Here is a 20,355-nt window from a genome sequence, read left to right as displayed (position 1 = left end):
AACCTTTTGAGTGTGAAATTCCAACATTAAGGAACCCTAGATCAGCACTGCTACACGCCAAGGCCTATTCTCTCAGTACTGTTTGAATTACCTGTTGATAGATTGGAGAAGGTCATTCATCCCCTCAATTAGATTATGACTGATCTGTGCCAATGTTCCCTTAACTTAGCTGACAGTGCCATTTACACTGTGGACATTGACCACAACAATGTTGGTCTTCCAGAGCAGAATTCCAGGTTTCCATCACTCACGTGAGGTAAACTTTCTTCCAAGCTTCATCAGGATAGAACCAATCTACTAAACTCAGAAGATCGCTAACAAGTTCAAGTTCATATAACCAGTCCCAGTAAACTTAATCCTATCATCTCTTACTAATGCTGAGATTAATCTGTTGCTACACCTAAAGCACTGGAAGTAAACTCAATTTAATCACAGCGGGAATAAATATCAGTAATTGGACAGACCTTTCACAGCCGCAGTTCAGCTAAATACATCAAGTTTTTCACACAAGAGTGGTGGGTGTGTGGAATGCACTGCCAGCGACGGTGGTAGAGGCGATACAATAGGGTCTTTTAAGAGACTCTTAGATAGGTACATGGAGCTTAGGAAAATAGAGGGCTGTGTGGTAGGGAAATTCTCGACAGTTTCTACAGTGGGTTACGTGGCTAGCACAACGTTGTGGGCTGAAGGGCCTGTAATGTGCTGTAGATTTCTATGTTTTATGTTCTGTTTACTCAGTATCACAATTTTTTGGGTACTGATTTGTGAATTCTGTTAGGGTGAATTTCTATTACACACAGAGGCATCTGTATGTGGGAGCTGTACTGTGGGAGTGGTATGACTTGCAGATTGTTGGTTCACTTGCAGGAACCTGTATCCTGTATTGGGGTATGTGAAGTGGCATCCAGACATAAAGGGGAAGACAGACTTACTACTGCAGAAAGATGAAAGGAAAGTAGATCTGGAGCAGGGGCTTCCAACCTTTTTTTATGCCATGGGCCAATGCCATTAAACAAGGGGTCCATGATCTAGATAAATGGACAGGTTAGGAGATGCACAAGTACAAGGTGACACTAACACAGGCACATTTATGCAAGATATAGTCAAATGAATTGATAAGAAGAAGAAAATGAGAAAGAAGGGGAATAAATATAGTTATAGGGAATGAAAATGACAGAAACACACACAGAAGCATAATAAAGATCTAAAAAACAAGAGCAAATTGACATTGTTTTATTGCAGTCTTACCCTTATAAGGCATCAGGAAGCGTTTCTTCATATTCCCTGGGAAAAGACAGAAGAGAAATGATCAATGACTCAAATCATTAACAGGATGTTACCTACAAACTTAGGAACCTGAATCTTGCAATAGTTAATCTTGGTGTTGCAGCGTTGGAAGTTCACAAGATCTGAATTCCAATTCAGAATGAGCAGAATGAAACAGGTTCACAACATTGCCAAGGGCAGCTTGTGGCAATGTTAGAGACAAAGTCTCATGCACACACACACACACCATCAGTAATGTAGCACAGGCTGGTGTCAAGTGTTGTACAGCAGCAAAATGTGAAGCTTCTCACAGTGAAAATTAATTTACTTGTTTGCATAGTTTCCCGTCCTGCCAAATATCACTGGATAGCCAAATGCAAAGATCAGGCTTGGTGAAGCAACTCAGCTGCCTCCTGGAAATTCTCATGTCTTTTTCCCAACCCAGGTTTCCTCGCTCCTCTTCTCCAGTAACACCTACCTTATCTCGTCTTTCTCCTAGCCTTTCACACGCCTCTGATTGGCAGCTGCAGCTTCAACAATCTAGACCCCAAGTTCTGCACTTCCCTCCACTGATCCTCTGGGCAAGGGGTGGATCCTCCTATATAGATTTACAAGTACTCTCCACCCGACTTATGTACTGTGCATCCCCTTACATATGAGCGACTGTGGGAGACGGCGGGGGACAGATTTGCCAGCTGCTGCGGGGCTGCAGGCCGCCTCTGCCAGGCGCCACACTTCCAAATTGCAAACAGTTCCGGTTACGAACAGCTTGAAGCCTGGGGAACACAACTGTAGACAATGATATATTGTCAAGGCAGGATAGTAGGTGCTTTGCAAGGGAAACCTGCGAAAGGTGGCACTTCTATCCATCTATGAGCTATGTCCTTCTAGACCGTTTGTTAAGTATATTTGAGAGTCTAAACAAGGAAATGCAGTGCATTCTGCAGATGGTGATTGATGCTGTGTAGTGGAGAGAATTGGTGTCGTGGGTAGAGGCTGAAGTTCCAGTCAGATGGATTGGGTTGCTTTGTCTTGGATGACGCTGAACCGTTTGAATGCAGTTGAAAACGCACTCATCCTGCCAGCCGGGAGCGTTCCTAATTATTACCAAGACAGAAGAAACCCTTTTGGCCCATTGAATCTATGCCAGCTCCCAGCAGAGTAATCTCATTTCCACTCTATTCCCCTGCTGTTCTCCATCTTATTCTCTCTCATACACAACCATCAACTCAAACAGACATTTCAGAACAAAAAGACTCATCACAAATGGATTTTAAAAGGCATCACACAGAGTTCGATTGCAGTGAAGTGCCATTCAATGTAATATTGGAAGGAGCTTCTTGACTGGTTGCTGGGAATTTACACAAGGGAGAAGCTGAGCCACACGTAATTCTGTGCTGATACTTGCGCAAGAATATCATGAAAAACACAACCGAGTGTGAGAGAGGAATCAAGTCGTTCAGCTCATTGGGTCTGTGCTGACCATCCAGTCATCCACTTACACTCATCCTTCATTCTTCCCACACGTCCATCACCTCCTCCCCCTATCACTCACCTACACACCAGGGGCAGATTACAGTGGCCAGTTAGTCCACCGATCCATACAGCTTTGGGATGTGGGGAAAAAACTAGGCAGATGTCATAGGGAGGACATGCAAACTCCACACAGACAGCACCAGGGGCGAGGATTGAATCTGGTTCACTGGAGCTGTAAGGAAGTTGCTCTGCTGACAATGCCACCCACCATTTACAGAACTGGCAACTCCAGCCCCTGAGTCTCCCAGGCCCATAGTTCCAGTTTATCCAGTGGACCCAGTGAGGCCTTGTTCTGCACTGTTTTCAGTTGACAATGTGGAAACTCTATCCTGCAGGGGTCTGCACTTTGAGAAGAGGGGAGAAACGTATCCAGACTCTACTAGTAGCCCTGACCGAAATTAACAAATACACAGGCATGCATTTCGCAAAGTGACCCAGAAACCAGACTGCCAGCTCTGAGACACTGACCATTGGTATCATTGTGCAGCTCGTAGCTACGCTTGCCCAGGATAGTGGGAGAGCTGTGATTTAAGATGGGCATCATCTTGGCAGGAGTCACGTTGCTGATGTGCAGACTAGCCTGAGCACGCTCCTGTTTCGGGCATGGATGAGCTTCTGTGAATAAAGAAGGAGATTAACGTCAGGATACAAAGAACAAAACCCAATTCCTCCCCTTTGGAGCATTTGATATATCAATGTTTGCAAGAACCCTAGCAATTGTTTGGGGTACTTGCCCTCAATTTCAAAAGAAATTTCTGATTTCAGGAATAGTGTGTAACTCTCTGCATATTGACATATTCCTATGCTAACATTTTGTCCAGCCTTATCGATGCACAGAATGTTTACCCAGGAACACACCTTTTCATATCTTCTGCAGTAGCTGTACATGACATGCATCATAACCTAAGGTTAATTAAAAGTGCTTCAGAACCAGCAAAACTCCAAGAGGACCACAACCTTATTGTGGTGTGGAGGCTTGCGTGTCTCAATGACCTGGAGAGCTATACTGGCTAGAGCCAGGGCTTTACGCTTTGGCTCTTGGCCAGGTCACTCATGTCAAACAGGTCAAAGAGTAGAGGCCAGACAAAGAGTGCAGGCATCCCACCTCTCCCGGAACTTCCCGGAGTCTCCCGCATATTAATAGTGGCTCCCTGATGCCCGCAAATTATATATGATGTCCCGGAAATTGATTTTTTTTTGAGAGCGAGTGTGAGAGAATGTGCGAGAAAGAGCGAGAGAGCGAGAGAGCAAGTGCGAGTGAGTGCAATCGCTAGAGAGAGCGAGAGCAAGAGCAGGAGAGCGAGAGAGCGAGAGTGAGGGCAACCGCGAGAGAGCGAGCGCGAGTGAGAGCGACCGCAAGTGAGAGTGACCGTGAGAGAGAGCGACCACGAACGAGAGAGCGAGGGAGTTCCAAAAAAAGTCGGAGTAGCAGAGTGTTCCAAAAAAAGAAAATATAAAACGTACATCACCCCAGACTACCCAACAGTGTACCCCTGTCTAATAGGGGTCAAAAATAATGACAGTGTTGCTCGCTGCGCTGTTTGCAACAGTGACTTTTCTATTGCCCATGGTGGGTTAAGACTGTAAAAGACATGTTGAGGTGAGTTTAACAGGTGTCATTTGTTCATTAGCATAGCTAACGTTATTTAAACTAGCTGGCTAGCTGCTAAGGAGCCACTCTATTGCAGACATCCCACCTCTCCCGGAAGTTCCAGGAGTCTCCTGCAAATTGATGGTGCTACCTCCCTGAAATGAGTTTTTGCAGGGTGGGATATCTGAGAGTGGTCCACCAGTCCTCCAGGTTCGGGGGTTCAGCTCAGGCCTGACAACACTGACACGTAAAACATAATTGTTATGGAAACAGCAATGAAGAATCCTTCTACATCTGAGTGCGATGGTATTCCTGAGTCTCCACCTGGGACTTGCATGACTGACAGTAGTGAAAACTGAGGGGAAGCTACTGACATGATGAAGGAAGCTCTGACCACCGCCAGAGATGGAGGAGCTTCATTGCTCCGCTGCTGCCAGCAGCACACTGGGCAGTAAGCACAATCAACAAGGTATTTGGGAAGTATCATCATTGTTGAAACACAAGGAAAGGCCACAGTTTATAAAGATCTGGTGCAAATACAGCACTATTTCCCAAAGCTCACTTTAATACAGTGCACCATAACTAAAGGTATTGTTCATAGGTGAACAAAACTGTGTGTGTGTGTGTGTGTGTGTGTGTGTGTGTGTGTGTGTGTGTGTGTGTGTGTGTGTGAGAGAGAGAGAGAGAGAGCATGAGTGCGTGTGTCTGTGTGCATGTTCTGTGTGTAGGTGAGCGTGTGTCTGTGTGTTTATGTGAGCATGTATGTGAACGTGTGTGTATGTGTGTGTGTGTGTGTATGAGCGTGAGCATGTGTGTGAGCGCGTGGGATGAGCATGTGTGTGAGCGTGTGTGTGAGCATGCGTGTGTGCATGAGAGTGTGTGCGTATGCATGCATGAGTGTGTGCGTGTGCATGGATGTGTGTGTGTGACAGTGTGTGCGTGTGTGAGTGCATGGATGTGTGTGTGTGAGAGACTGTGTGTGCGTGTGCATGGATGTGTGTGTGTGTGTGTGAGAGTGCATGGATGTGTGTGTGTGTGAGAGTGCATGGATGTGTGTGTGTGTGAGAGACAGTGTGTGCGTGTGTGAGTACGTGCACATGTGGGCTCCAACCTACTGAAGTAACAGCCAAGTCCGAACTACCAGCCTCAATCCCCAAACACATGCACCTTCCAAATAGGTGTTGTTCTGGAACAGGAACCTCAGCTGATAAGGCAGAGGATTTCTAATGTTCCCAACAGATCTTAGCCATCGAGAGCAGGAACTTCAGCATTTGAAAAAATAGGAAGTTGGTGCAAATAGTGTTTGCTCTATTTTTTTTTGTTACTTGCAGCAGCCTCTGTATATACCCGAACAGGTAACTTTTATTTTCAGAATCATAATCAGGTTTATTATCACTGGCATATGTCATGAAATTTGTCATTATGTGGCATATATAAAATGTTAAATTAAATAAATAATGCAGAAAAGTAGTGAGATTGTGTTCACGGGTTCATTGTCCATTAAGAAATCTGATGCCAGAGGGGAAGAAACTGTTGAGTGTGTGCCTTCAGGCTTCTGTAGCTCCTTCCTGACAGTAACAACGAGAAGATGGCATGTCCTGGCTGATGGGGGTCCTAACGATGGGCGGCACCTTCTTGAAGCACCGCTCCTTACAGATGTCCCGGATGCTGGGGAGTCGAGTGCCCATGAGGGAGCTGACTGAGTTCATAACTCCCTGCAGCGTACTTCAATCCCGTGCAGTCCCCCCGCACCACCCCTATACCAGACGGTGATGAGGCCAATTAGAATGCTCTCCATGGTACCTCTGTAGAAATTTGCAAGTGTCTTTGGTAACATACCAGCTCTCCTCAAACTCCTATTGAAATATAGCCGCGATCATGCTTTTCTAACTGCTTCGGTATGTTGGGCCCAGGATAGAACCTCAGAGATGCTGGAAATTGCTCACCCTTTCCACTTCTGATCCTTTGATGAGGACTCATCTTAACCTCACTGAAGTTTTTAATTTAATTTCTAAACACTTAATGTATATTTATAGAGTCAGGGTCATACAACAAGGAAACAGGCTCTTCGACCCATTGAGTTCATGCTGTCCATCAATGACCCACAATCCAATTCCATTTTCATCTCCTCACATTGTCATTAATGCCATACCAGGTTCAGGAACATCTACTGCCATCAGGTTCTTGCACAACCCTAATCCTACCTCAGCAGCAGAACACTACCGAGCACCTCTTGCTCTACTATGGACCCATCTGTCTTGTCTTTTTACTGTACTGGTCTATAATAATTTATGTTCTATCTGCCCACGATGCTGATGAAAGCACATTTTTCCATTGTACCTGTACCTCAGTGTACTTTTGCACATCACAATAAACTTGACTCAAGATGCTACAACTGTTCTGCCTGTTAGGGGCAATTTACAGTGGGAAATTACCCAACCCGCCCGTTTGTTTTTGGGTAGTAGGAGATAACCAGACTGAGGAAGGTCACATGGTAACAGGAGAACATGCAATGTGCAAACTGCACCAGGAATTGGGACTGACTTGCACGTGGGTGACAGGAGTTGTGAGGAAGTAACAGCACAGTATACAGGAGTCAGAAATACCAAAAAAAAAACACGTAGACTTGGAAATGTGTGAATGTCACGAACTGTGAGGTGGTCCTGAGGGTACACAGCTCCTACCCATAGATGACTCAACCTCAACACACTCAGAAGCAGAGGGAGGGAGGGGAAAGGGGGAAAGGCTATCAGAACATCTTGGTCTTGATCGCCACTGGCCAGCACAGGACTAGAAGTGCAGAGAGTAATGGGAATGCAAGTGAGGTGTATCCACGTGGGAAGAACGAAAAGCTGTTGAAGAACAGCCAGAAGAGTGACAGGGCAGGAAGCTGCCCAAAAGGGGAAGGGGAATGCCTCATTTAGAGGAGTTGGAATGATTTAGCACAGAAACAAACCATTCAGCCCACCATATCCGTGCTGACCCATTTATGTCGATTTTTCACTAATCCCATTTTAATCTGCCCTTCCAGGCTCTAGTGCTCGTCTAAGCCCGAGGGACAATTCACAATGGCCAATAACCCTGCCACGCCACTGGGAAGGCAGAGGCTGATATCTGCGAGTCCAGTGGAAGTCGGAAGCCTGGCCTGTCCTGGTGTCGGAGGACTGTCTCTAATTGTGGGTGGGTGGGTGGATGGCGGGGATGGGGGGACAGAGGGAAAGGGCTTGTTTTGTTATTTTGTTGCTGTTGCTCTGTTGAACATTGTGGATTGGCACCAGAATGTGTGGTGACACTTGCCAAGCCCTGCAAGTGCCAACAACCAGCACAGCCTTAGCTTCTGTGGCACAAAGGCCATACTTCACTCTATGTTTCAATGTACATATGATAAATAAATGAATCTGCATCTGTTGCAAACAGAACAAAAAGTGTAATGTGAAGGCTGCCTACTTGGTGCCAGTGAGGGGCATCCCAAACTAGCTCAAAAGGAGGCACAAATTGAGCTCAGAGGGCCAGGCAGCATCTGTAGAGGGAAATGGAAAGTTAACACTTTGGTTTGAGATCTCTGCCTGACATCTCAAATTTCTCCACCTCTGGCTTAAAAGGATAATGGGGAAGGAGGAAATGTGGAGACCAACAGTCCAGGAAAGAATAGAGGAGGGATTATTTTTAGAAAGCAAATCGGGAAAATTTATTTATTGTGATACAGCCACAGAGCAAGTCTTTCTGGCCCTTCGAGTTGCACTGCCCAGCAATCCCCCAATTTAACCCTCGTCTAATTTACAATGACCAATTAGCCTACCAACCAGAACAGCTTTGGACTGTGGGAGGAAACCAGAGCACATGGAGGAAACCCACATGGTCACAGGGAGGACGTACAAACTCCTTATAGGCAGCAGTAGGAATCGAACCCAGGTCGCTGGTACTGTAAAGCGCTGTGCTAACCACTATGTTACCGTGCCACCCCTGGTAAAGAGGACCTCAGTGTTATAATCTCTGCATTATTATCTGATCACATACATATCAGCAGAGGGGGAGCAACTGCTGAGGTGACAGGGTTGGTGAGTGGTGCTCCTTTCTCTGGGAGACTTGCACCAGCACCAGGAATGCTGGAACCCACACCACCTGGAGAGGGAAAAGGTCAGGAATCTCAGGGAAAGGATAGAAAGGACAACACAAGGATTTGAAACCAGCCAATAGGGATGCTGGAAAGGCCTGGGCAGACACTACTTTGATAGATTTTCATAAGGTATTTTATAAAGACTCCCATGAAGGGGAGGGAGGAGACATTTGCTAGATATGGTGCTGTAAGCAAATTATTGATCAACTGAGTAGATAAGAGTCAGAAAGATGGGCCTCAAATCAACATATGTCGACTAGTAGGGTTGCTCAGGGATTGAGTTGGGGACTCGTCTATTTACTGTATTTATCAATAACTTATGATAGGATAGACAGTCACGTTTACAAATTTGTGGATGATATACAGGATTATAAGCAGTGTGCAGAGGGACACCAAGTTACTGAAAGTATTAATAGATTATTCAAGAGGATAAATCCGTCAGAGGATTTAAACATTGGGAAATCAGGTTATCTGCTCTGACCACAAGAAAACAGGAGCAGAAGTAGGCCATTCAGCCCCTCAAGCCAAGCCTGACCCATTCAATATGATCATGGCTGATCTAACGCTAGTCTCAACTCCACTTCTGTGCCAATTCCACATACCCATCAGTCACTCAAACTGTCAAATATTTATCTACTTCCATCTTAAGTACAGTACTGTGCAAAAATCTCAGGTACATATATATAGCTAGTGTGCCGAAGACTACTGCACGGAACTGTGTTTGTCAATGTGGAGTGGAGAGCAAGTTTGTAAATCTGGTGGGAGCAAAGGATGTTGGGATTGGTGAGGGTGGGGCACCATGGGAGGGGTGTGGGACAGGTGGCAGAGAAGGAATGCCAGGAGCAGGGGGTGGCGTGGCAGCAGATTCACCCATCCCTGAGACACCAGACGAGGTCATTTGATTCCAAACAATTGGTTTATTGATCATTACATGATGTTTCTCTGGTGCTTCCTGCTCCCTCCTTTCTCCCTTCCCCTTATCCCAGTCATGATTCCCCTCTCCCTGCCTCTTTCCCATTCTCAGTCCACAATAGAGACCCAGATCAGAATCAGGATTATCATCACTCACATGTCATGAGTTTTGGGGGCGGGTGGGATGGGGTTTTGCGGCAGCAGTACAGTGCTGTACAAAAGTCTGGAATTTGTTACCATGGGCAACTGTGGAGGTCAGGTCATTGGGTTTATTTAAGGCAGAGCTTGATGGGTTCTTGACTGAAAACAGCTTCATAGGTTACAGGGAGAAGGCCGAGGAATGGGGCTGAGGAGGGGAAAATACAATTAGCCATGATTGAACGGCGGAGTAGACTCGATGGGCCAAATGGCCTATTTCTCCTCCTATGTCTTATGGTCTTATGATATAAAGAGTAGAGATAAAATCAAACAAGATCCCTTGGATGAAAGGTTTAAAAGGCTAACAGACTCTGCTCTGTTATTATTTTTCCCGAGGTGTTCCTGTCATCATCTGTCACCTGACAAGCATGTTCCCATCTGACAGTAAATGGGTCAACAGTCCTTTGGGATGGAACGTCTAGGCTGAATGAGTATGTGCAGTGTTTCTGTCCAATCACACACAATGATGGTCATTCATCGCCATGCCAACAGCGTTCATTTCACAAATGGAAGACACTTGGTGGCCAAGGCAGAAGGTTTGCATTTAGCTAAATATTTTTGAAATATATTTACCTGCTGCAACTGTGGAAATCAGACCCACAGACAGCAATGTGGTAACGATTACATGACCAGGCTTTAAGATGTCGATGGAACACAGTACAGGGCGATTGCACTTCCCAAAAACGTATCATGATTTTCTGTAACAATGCGTCGAGCTGACACTTACCTAAGTATTGCACAATTGTTTCCAAGGGTTTTCTAACAGCACGCTTCAGCCCTATGGTTCGATTTTCTGCTTCTGGTAATCGCAACGTACCTGGTGCATGAAAATTAACAGGTTATTTTTGGAAACTTAAGTCCTCTGGCATAATCTGTAATTGTCTCCTTCCTATTTCTGAAGAGCAGGGAGAAATGAGATGCTGTCCAGGGATCAAACTTGGGCCAGGCCAACGGAATGAAAGTCACCTCCATTTGCTATTTGTAAATCCTCTACAAATTCAAATAGACTCCAGAGCTCCTATCACAGGGGGGGGCAACAGCATTCCTTGTTGAATGAGGAAGCACAGTTAAAAGACTAAGGGCTGGTCACTTAAAGCTGAGGTGTGCAATTGAATTGGTATCATGGTCGACACAGACTTTGCGGCTGAAGGGCAGGTTGCTATGTTGTACGGTTCCATGTTGTCACTGAAGTGAACCTCTGCAACTTCCTACCCCAGAGGAACGTGGAGGGTGGATTATTGGGCATATTCAAAAACAAGTAGAGAATATTTTGAAAGATCGGGAAATTGAAGGCTATGGGGAACCGACAGAGAAGAGATGATACTTTGGGCAAATCAACCATGATCATACTGAATAGGGGAGCAGGTTTAACAGCTCAGTGACCTACTCCTGCTCCTAACTTCTTATGTTGAGACATGGCACGGAACAAGTGTGGAGAAACATAGACTGGAAAAGTATGTCTCACCCTACACAGGTGAACGCATTTTCAGTGCTGAAGAATTACAAAGAGGTTATGGAAACCCGAGAGTTATAGAGTCACAGAGAACAGAAACAGACCTTTCAGCCCAACTACAAGGAGGCCATTCTTCCCATTGAGAAACTGCTGCCTCTCAGAATGATTTTCTTTCTGCTACTACCTACCCTCTCAAATGCCCATCAGCTCCTCTCTGATTCTCCAATCAACCATGGTACCTGCATTAGGATGGATTTACAGTGGGCCTGGCCATTTTTAAAAAAATTTGAGATATAGCACAGTAACAGGGTCTTCTGGCCCAATGACCCCCCACGGTGCCCATGTGACCAATTAACTGACTAACCAGTATATCTTTGTAATGTGGGAAGAAACCAGAGCACCCAGAGGAAACCCACACGGTCATGGGGAGAACATACAAACTCCTTACAGACACCGGCGGGAATTGAACCGGGGGTCGCTAGCACCGTAAAGATTTACACTAACCGCTACACTACTGTGTCACTTTCACTGACCAACATGTCTTCAGGATGTAGGAGATAACCAGAGCATCAGGGGGAAGCCCAGGAGGGGAGAAACTCCAAACAAACAGCACCAGAGGTCAGAATCAAAGCCAAGTGAGGCAGCAGTGCTATGCTGCCTTCCTAATGTAAGGGGTTTCTTCTTTTATGTTACTGCGTAGTCTAATTAAAATGGCTTCTTTGTTATGTTATAATTGAAATGGCTTCTTTGTTATGTTAACTGCTGAGAAAGTCCTCCCGCTAGCAGTTTGTTTGGATTATGTTATTGATAAGAGGGTGTTACAAACCAATTGGGATAGATGTTATTCTTTCTGTGTGTCTGTAAGTTAGTGTGATGTGTGGGTTTTGTGCAGAAGGCGGGAGACAGAGACATAGGGTGGACAAGGTGCTGTGAGTCCGCTAAAGGGGTCGGATCCCGAGCAGGAGTCCGAGGTCCAGGGTGTTCAGTGAAGAGAGTAGATGGAGACAGACTCGTGTGGAGTGTCTGGTCAACCACCATTGTTGGTCCCAGGTGGCAGGTCAAGGTGTCCGAGGGGAGACACAGGGTGAAGAGCTCCAACTGTTTGTGCACGAAGAGACTGAACTTTTGATAAGTGTGGCGCCTTTTATTTTCCTTTTATATTTTATCTCTATTAATTATATAGTTCCAGTAATATCTATAAACTGTAAATCATTTAATCGTGTCCGGTGTAGTGTCTGTTATTTGGGCGGGGTGGGGTACATCACACAGCATCCACACAAACTATTACCCAGTTTGGCGGGGCCAAGGGCTGTTTCCTTAGACGACAGCGAGCCGAGCGACCCTGAGGCTTGCCAGGGGGCTACACTAATTTCAGGATCTCTTCAGTTTTCGTGGTGCTGGGACTCAGGTGTGGCACTTGGCAGAAGACTCAAAACGTAGTAGACAGTCGTGTTCAGTTGGTCAGAGATGAGAGTGTATTGACGGTAGACTGGAGCTGGTGTGAGGGGGGGTTCAAGAAGAGGGTTGGATGTGATTTGGTTTTTCCTTCACATCCCTAGGAGGCCATTCTCACAGAAATCTGCCAGTCACCAGCCTAAACTCTGGGACCTATTTTTAAAACGAGCCTACAAAATCTTGTTACTGCAAGATGCATGTCCAAGCACAGGGGACATGGAGAACAGGGAACTAATGCCTAGAGTGTGTGAAAATTAGCTGGTAAAGGTGGACAGAAAATAGAGGGCCGATCCGGGACTGTAAAGGCACTTCCGAGTGAGGCAGACATTGACATGCAGCTCGGCCAAACTTACCTACTGCGGTCTGTGCTCTCAAAGTGGCCTCCTCTACATTGGTGAGATCAAAGGCAGACTAGGGAACTGCTTTGCCAAGCACCTATACACTGTAAACATGGCCTTCTGGACCTTCTGGTTGTCAGCTATTTTAATTACCCTCCCCATTCTCACAATGGCCTGTCTGCCCTCAGACTCCTCCACTGTCAGATACAAACTAGAGAACCAGCACCTTATATTCTGCCTGGGTAGCCTGCAACCTAACAGCATGAGTATTAATTTCAAGTGATCTGCTCCCCCTCTACTCCTTTTCTCTCTCCTCCTGGTCCACCCAGTTCATCCTCCACATACACAGACAACCCCTCCCCATCCCTTGCTCCGCCTTCACTTTCCCATCACCCACACCGGGGGTCCCCTCCTCCAAGTGCTCATCCCACCTCCCTCATTTGATTCCATGTTCCGCATTAAATCTTCTATCATAGTCAATCCTCTGTATCCTTTTGTCAATACTCAGCCTCTCCCACTATATCCACTCTTCCCTCCTCCATCTGCTGGTCACCTCCTCACCTGAGTCCACCTACTGCTTGCCAGCATTTTCCCCACCCCTCGCCCTCACCTTTTCATTCTGGTCATCTCCCACCTACTCGCTCATCAGCCGTCCATTTCTCTCTACACACGCTGCCTGAACCCACCTGACTTCCTCCAGTAGCTTGTTTTTTGTGTCAGAAAATAGAGCAAGTGACCAGCATCACTCAAAGAAGGAACCTGTTGAGATTTACAACAAATTCATTGCCTTCAAAGGGCGAACACAGTGGACAGTGAGGATGCAAAAAAATGAAGTGAGTTTAGCTCATTTCTGCTGTGGTATTGCCCAAGGACTGAATGTTTGCTAGGGCACCGGGAAAATAAAGGGCAGAACAGCTCCGGAGAGTGACCCAGTGTGTGTACGCGTGTGAGACGAAGGCCAAGAACAAGTGGTACAAAGGGCTGGAGAACCAGCTCGTGTGGAAGACAGGCAAGTCGTCCTCAACAGGGAAACAACGTCACGCCTGGAGAACTTCCTCACGAGGCTCAAAGCTGTCCAGGTGTCACTGGGGTACTCACACTCTGCCTTGATGGCGGCACTGTTAATTGGCACATACGGATGCCGGGCTGCCTGTTGCAGAATGTCTTGACACAAGCGCCGGGCTATTCTTGTCAGCTTGGTCGTGCACAGGTAAAAAGCCTGTCGTGTCTTCACAGCAAACTTGGGCCTGGTGCTATTCCTCATCGGCGTGCCGTGGGCACTCTGGAGAGACAACACATCACAGTGACTGTCAAAATTCAGCCCAAAAAAAAAGAAATCCAAACTCAGGGGCTGGAACAGACAACCTAGCAGCAGAGGTGTGCCCAGGAAAGGCCTGTGCTGCAGACTGACACGTCTCCTGCTGGCTGTTCCTTCTCAGAAGCGGGTGGAGAGTATGTTTCACCACCGCCCCCCCCCACCATACAGGAGAAAAAACATCTTCATTGCTTTGCAGACGGCTACCAATCCCCAGAAAAGAATGATGAATGCCTCTATTTGCTTGGTACATCTCTTTAGTCACACAGACAAATGGGCAGACATTTTGTCTATGGCCAGACCACAAACAGATCTGAGGTGGACCATAGTTTTGTTGTTTGGGTTATTATTGGACACAATGCTGAGAGACCTCTTCTGATTTTCTTTCATTATTGTTACGGGAACTTCCAACATCCACCCAGATATCTAAAAGTGCAGGCAAGGCTGGAAGGTGGGAAGCATGGCAGGTAATGAGTGCACAGTGCGATCCCACAACCGCCTTGAAGTGGACCGTGGCAACAATAAGTTTTGGTGATGCTGTCAGAATGCAGAATGTAGGACTACCCTGTGCCTCATTACAATGGTTCCCTGGGGTCTTCGATGCCCAGCTGGCAGCAGGTGAGGCCTCAGTTTAAAGCTGGCACCTTTGTCAGTGCTGCTTTGCCACAGCCGACACCGGAGCACCAGCTCCTACTTTGTTCCCAAGCTTGTGGAGTGAGGAGTCAGGGGTGTAGAGCCCTGCAAACTAAGCCAGAGCTGTTACCGTCAACATAACAGCAACAAAATGCACGTTCTGGGAAGTGGGACAAATGGGTATTGCTTTGTGATGCAGATAGGATTGCATGTGTCCTGTGTAGCCTGGGACTATAAAGAGTGGTTTAACTACGAGGAAATTTGTCTACGATTGCTCGCACTACGTGCACGATAAATGGTGGATCACTTTCTACTTTGAAACTGCAGTTTCACTGACTTCAATGTGGGTGTACCTGCACCTCAGGGACTGCCGTGATTCAAGAAGGCAGCTCATCACCACCTCCTCAAGGGCAACTAGGGATGGGCAATAAATGCCGGCTTAGCTGGTGACGCCCACATCCTGTAAATGAATAATTTTTTAAAACAAGCAACTAAATTCTGGAAGAGGCGACACAATCTTTTCCCAAGGATAGAGGACGTAGGTTTAAAGTGGGAGGGGAAGATTTAAAAGGAACCTGAGGGACAAGGTTTTCTCACAGAGTGTGGTGGGTAATACGAAAGAGCTATCTGGGGAGGAGGTGGGTACAATAACAGTATTTAAAAGATATTTGGTACGTGTACATCTAAAGGAAAGATTTTGTGGGACGTGGGCCAAATGGTACTGAAGAGCCTGTCTCCATGGTGTAATACTCTTCGACACTGATACTGATCATTTAGTATATGGGACTCTGATACTGACCATTTAGTATATGGGACTCTCCGACTCTGCTACTGACCATTTAGTATATGGGACTCTGATACTGACCATTTAGTATATGGGACACTGATACTGACCATTTAGTATATGGGACTCTCCGACTCTGATACTGACCATTTAGTATATGGGACTCTGATACTGACCATTTAGTATATGGGACCAAGTATATGGGACTCTGCTACTGACCATTTAGTATATGGGACTCTGATACTGACCATTTAGTATATGGGACTATGATACCGACCATTTAGTATATGGGACACTGATACTGACCATTTAGTATATGGGACTCTCCGACTCTGATACTGACTATTTAGTATATGGGACTCTCCCACTCTAATACTGACCATTTAGTATACGGGACTCACCGACTCTGATACTGACCATTTAGTATATGGGACCTCTCAGGAATTACTATGTTGCTACACGATGTCTTGTCTGATGTCTGGACCCTACAGCAGTGCCCCTGTACTACAGTGGTCGTCTCCACAAGTGGACATTGAGCTCACCAGCTTCACCCTTGGAGACAGAGCTGCTCTGCAGTGCGGCAAATGGAAATCATGAGTTCTGTTTGTTACTGACTTGTTTGATGTCAAAGTGGATGAGGAAGCACCGTGTTACGGGATGGTTAGTCTCTCTTTCTGATGCTGGCAAGGGCTCAGCAGAAGGTGCTGGGTGAGCACCAGATTCCATGTGTCTGTGGCCATCACCTGGCCTCAGGTACCAGTACACCTAGTTCGAGGAACCCGAGACCGCCCGTGGTTCTGAGGAGTCAGCCTCCTTGGGGAACGAGAGGGACAGCAGGCAAGGGAAGCAAAGGGGGTCAAACTGGTGCGGTGTCACCATCCCCCGCCCCATCTGGCAGTTACCAGATTATTCCGGTGGGGTCCCGGCCTTTCTCCGTCCAGTCGGGTGGGTGTTTTCAGTCCACCGTACTTTTTCCAATAGGTCCAGCAGGCTACGCAGAGACGGCACTGCATGTTGGGGGGTCCCCAGGAATACCACTGGTGTGACTGTGTGGCTGGGGAAACAATAACAAAGAGATTCAAGTTAATTCTGGCTCCCCTCCCCTCTCGGGCTCACGTTGCTACAACAGTGGCTGATCGATCAACATGGCCCTGGCACATTCAGCAGCGATCACTTCTGCTGCTCTCTCTCCACAGATGCTTCCTTTCCTGCTGAGTGCTGGCAGCATCTTCCATTTCTATGAGCAAAATAGGCAGGTATATGGTGGCTTTCACTCACTGCAAGGTTTGCTATGCTAAAGGAGACGGTGAGGTATCATGTCTCTTGTCAGCATGGTTTACTTTGATTGCTACCAGCCGACTGGTTTGAGCAATCATTGTCATGCAAGTCCCTTGTGAAGCTGTGTTGTTAACTGAAGGGTGAGGACAGCAACTTCAAGGAAAATGCCCTCAACACACAGGACCAAGTGCGTTTCAAGACCACTATGTGGCTGAGGAGCTGGTGCAGGGGGCAGGAATTCATGCTCTTGGATTATTGGGACCTCACACAAAATGCTGGAGGAACTCAGCAGGTCAGGCAGCATCAATGGAAAAGAGTAGACAGTTGACGTTTCAGGCTGAGACCCTTCATCAGGATGTAAGTGGAAGGGGGAAGTTGCCAGAGTAAAAGTCTGGGGGGGGGCGCAGAAGGAGAAAGAGACCAGCTGGAAGGCGATGGGTGGAAAAGGTCAAAGGCAGGAGAAAGAATCTGATAGGAGAGGAGAGTGGACAACAGGAGAAAAGGAAGGAGGAGGGAGAAGTCATAGACAAGTGAGAAGAAGTAGAAGGTCAGAGTGGGGGCGATAAAGTTTTAAGGGGATTCTCAGATTCCTGTAAATAATGGTTAAGGTTGAGTCTGTGTATTCTGGTTTGAGAATAGCTGCAGCGTGTCTGAGCAGCTGCTCTTTACGGTGAGATGAGGATTAAAATCTCACACAGACCCACAAGAGGATGTCTCCTGATTTTTCACACCTTTTTGGTTTCGACAAGGCAGGGCATTCCTTACATTCCTTTCCTAATTTCGGTAGAGTTTCTTATCTAAATTATTAAATTCTGCTCTATCTGTGTAGCTGGAATATCTATTGATCTGACTGTTCTTCTGTATTGAGATGGTAAAGATGATCAATCTGTGCTTCTAACATGTAAATGCTGAGTGTCCAGACAAGGACATGCAGGATGTGAGAATTAATTATACTCTGCTCTCTGTTTACCTCTGCCTGATGTGATTAAGTGTTCTTTGTCAAGTACGTTTACCTCTGTTTTAGGTGATTAAATGGCCTCTGTGTTGGACTATCACTGTTGCTAGGCTTTCGTGACAAGGATGATATAAAAAACTGTATCTCTGTGTTTAGAGAGAGAGACTTCGTGGCTGACTCTCTGTGAGTGCAGAAGAAAGGTTCCCTCTCACAGCTTGCTACTAATAAAAGTGGTAAAGAATCAACTGTGGTACTTGTTTCATTACATCGGACTGATCACCATTAACGGGGGTGGGGGGGGGTTAATTCTGTTCACTGGAAGTAGAAATTGATATTCATACCATCAGGTTGGAGTAGAAATCGATATGCATACCATCAGGCTGGAGAGTACCCAAAAGAAGCTCATTGCTCCATCAGACCTGATCCAAGGAATACTCATTGCTCCATCAGCCTATGATGACCTGTTCCCTGATCCAAGGAATGCTCATTGCTCCATCAGCCTACGATGACCTGTTCCCTGATCCAAGGAATACTCATTGCTCTGTCAGCCTATGATGACCTGTTCCCTGATCCAAGGAATACTCACTGAAGCAGCTCTCGCATGCTCGCCCAGGTCCCAGCACTGCTACTGTCCCATTTGGCGCCAGCACACCGCCTCCATTCATCGCTCCCGCTTTTGCATTCGTCCCATTGATCTGGTTTGGGTTTGGCTTATTACTAAAGAGTGAGATGGGGGAGAGGAAGATAAAAGACATTAGGGTGATAATTTCCCCCATTAATCACACTTTCAGTAAACAACCACAGTTGGTTTTATGGTCAGCATTTGTATAATTCAATTATCCTCCATTCACCACATTTTGCTAATAAAATATCCCTGTAGTTATCATGGATTCTTGCTGCAGATTTATTCCAAGTCCCATTTGCTTGTTATTCTTGGAGATCTTGTTTAATTAGGATTAAACCTCCAATCCTGACATTGGATGGTAGACCTCCACTATTAACTTTCCCACTTTCCATAGATGGTGCCCAACTTGCTGAGTTTTTCCAGTATTTTCTATATGTGTTTCAGGTTTCCAGCATCTGTAGATTGATTTCATTAGATGTTACAATGAAGTCTTACACATTATCAGTTCCGTTGGAGCTGCAAACTATTCATGACAATTGTAAACTAGAGAGTACAGAAGTAAAAGGATGAACAGTGAACCTGTTTGACATGGTAAAATATCCATTATCATGTTATGAAAGGCAAACAAAATGTATTCATTTTGTTGATACAGTCTTCCCATAACATGCCTCACTATGCAAACAGTGAATAGGGATAGCACAGTGGAGAAGCTAATTGTGCTGCTGCCTCACAGACCCAGTGACCTGTGGAAATGTACGTGTGATGTTGGCACATTTTCCCTGTGAAGGGTAGGCTTCCTTTGGGTACACTGATTTCCTCCCACATCCCAAGAACAATCAGTTTAGTTATTTGATCAGCCGCTTTAATTTGGTGAGTGGTGGAATCTGGTGGGGAGTTAATGAGATGATGGGTCAGGGTAGAATTAGTGTAAGTGGGTGCTCGGGGGTTGGCTGCTGGGCCAAAAGGTCTCAATGACGATACACATGCCGATGGGTTGGGCAGTGAAACAAAGGGTCGGTTTCTGTGCTTTACAACTCGATGACCTTTTTGGTATTCCACAAGACACTCAGCTGAATTCCCAGGCAGGAAGTGATGTTATTTGGTCCAGAAAACAAATGCTTACTAGTTGGGGATGTAGACTTGCTTTAGTTTGCTCTCTGCTTCAGCCGCTTTCAGCCGTTTCTAAGATAAAGATAACAAAATATCAGAGGTAACCTCCACAAACAACACACAAACCGCTTAGAACTTATGACACTCATGCCAATGAAAATCCTACATTATTAATTGTCCATATGCTTGAAACCATTTAGAAAATGTTTCAGCACCCCAGCATATTCTCTAACTAATCCTGGGAACAGGGAACAAATCCAAGTAGGAATGATGAACTACCTTGGCCGTGCATCTCCATCCATGATGAGCAAGTGTGGATTCAATCCAATTTAAGTGTAATCTTTGATGCCTTTGAAAAAAACATAGTTTAGATCAGGGGTTCCCAAACTTTTTTTATGCCACGGATCCCTACAATTAACCAAGGGGTCTGTGACCTCCAGGTTGGGAACTCCTGTTCTTCTCAATCCCATCTACTTTTTGGCAGAATTGGATAGTTCCACGGTCATGGGGCAAAGGTAACGTTACACCAGCTCCCATTCCATTTTTAGCTTGTGCCGGATTTTAAAAAGGAGATAAGGAATCACAATACATCATTGTTTCCACAACCAAAGGTGTAAGAGCACTGGTCATAAATGATGTTCACTTGGCACTGTCTTCTTGCTTTGCTAAAGCTACCAGCTGCCATCTGAAGATATGACGGAGACCTCAAAATGAGCCAACAATCTGTCGAAATCAGCCGTCTTGGGTTTGGTGCTAATCCTGCCTTTTTATGATCCAAGCTGTATCCAG

The 20,355-nt window shown here is 46.0% G+C and overlaps 1 protein-coding gene across 2 annotated transcripts in view; it reads right to left on the bottom strand.

Annotated features, from left to right (window-relative positions):
* Positions 1-20,355, bottom strand: part of mta1 (metastasis associated 1) — a 149,118-nt gene that overhangs the window by 37,053 nt on the left and 91,710 nt on the right. For both annotated transcript variants that reach the window (XM_072264908.1, XM_072264917.1), the window contains exons 11-17: positions 19,580-19,638; positions 18,418-18,548; positions 16,501-16,652; positions 13,965-14,148; positions 10,348-10,437; positions 3,271-3,417; positions 1,249-1,284 (exon numbers count right to left, since the gene is read on the bottom strand). In XM_072264908.1, the coding sequence (XP_072121009.1) occupies positions 1,249-1,284; positions 3,271-3,417; positions 10,348-10,437; positions 13,965-14,148; positions 16,501-16,652; positions 18,418-18,548; positions 19,580-19,638 (799 nt within the window). The remainder of the gene's footprint in view (positions 1-1,248; positions 1,285-3,270; positions 3,418-10,347; positions 10,438-13,964; positions 14,149-16,500; positions 16,653-18,417; positions 18,549-19,579; positions 19,639-20,355) is intronic.

This window comes from Mobula birostris, chromosome 1, assembly GCF_030028105.1.
Source record: "Mobula birostris isolate sMobBir1 chromosome 1, sMobBir1.hap1, whole genome shotgun sequence".
Lineage (NCBI taxonomy): Eukaryota > Metazoa > Chordata > Chondrichthyes > Myliobatiformes > Myliobatidae > Mobula > Mobula birostris.
The sequence above is the reverse complement of the archived record's forward strand: the minus strand, read 5'-3'. Positions and strand labels throughout refer to the sequence as shown.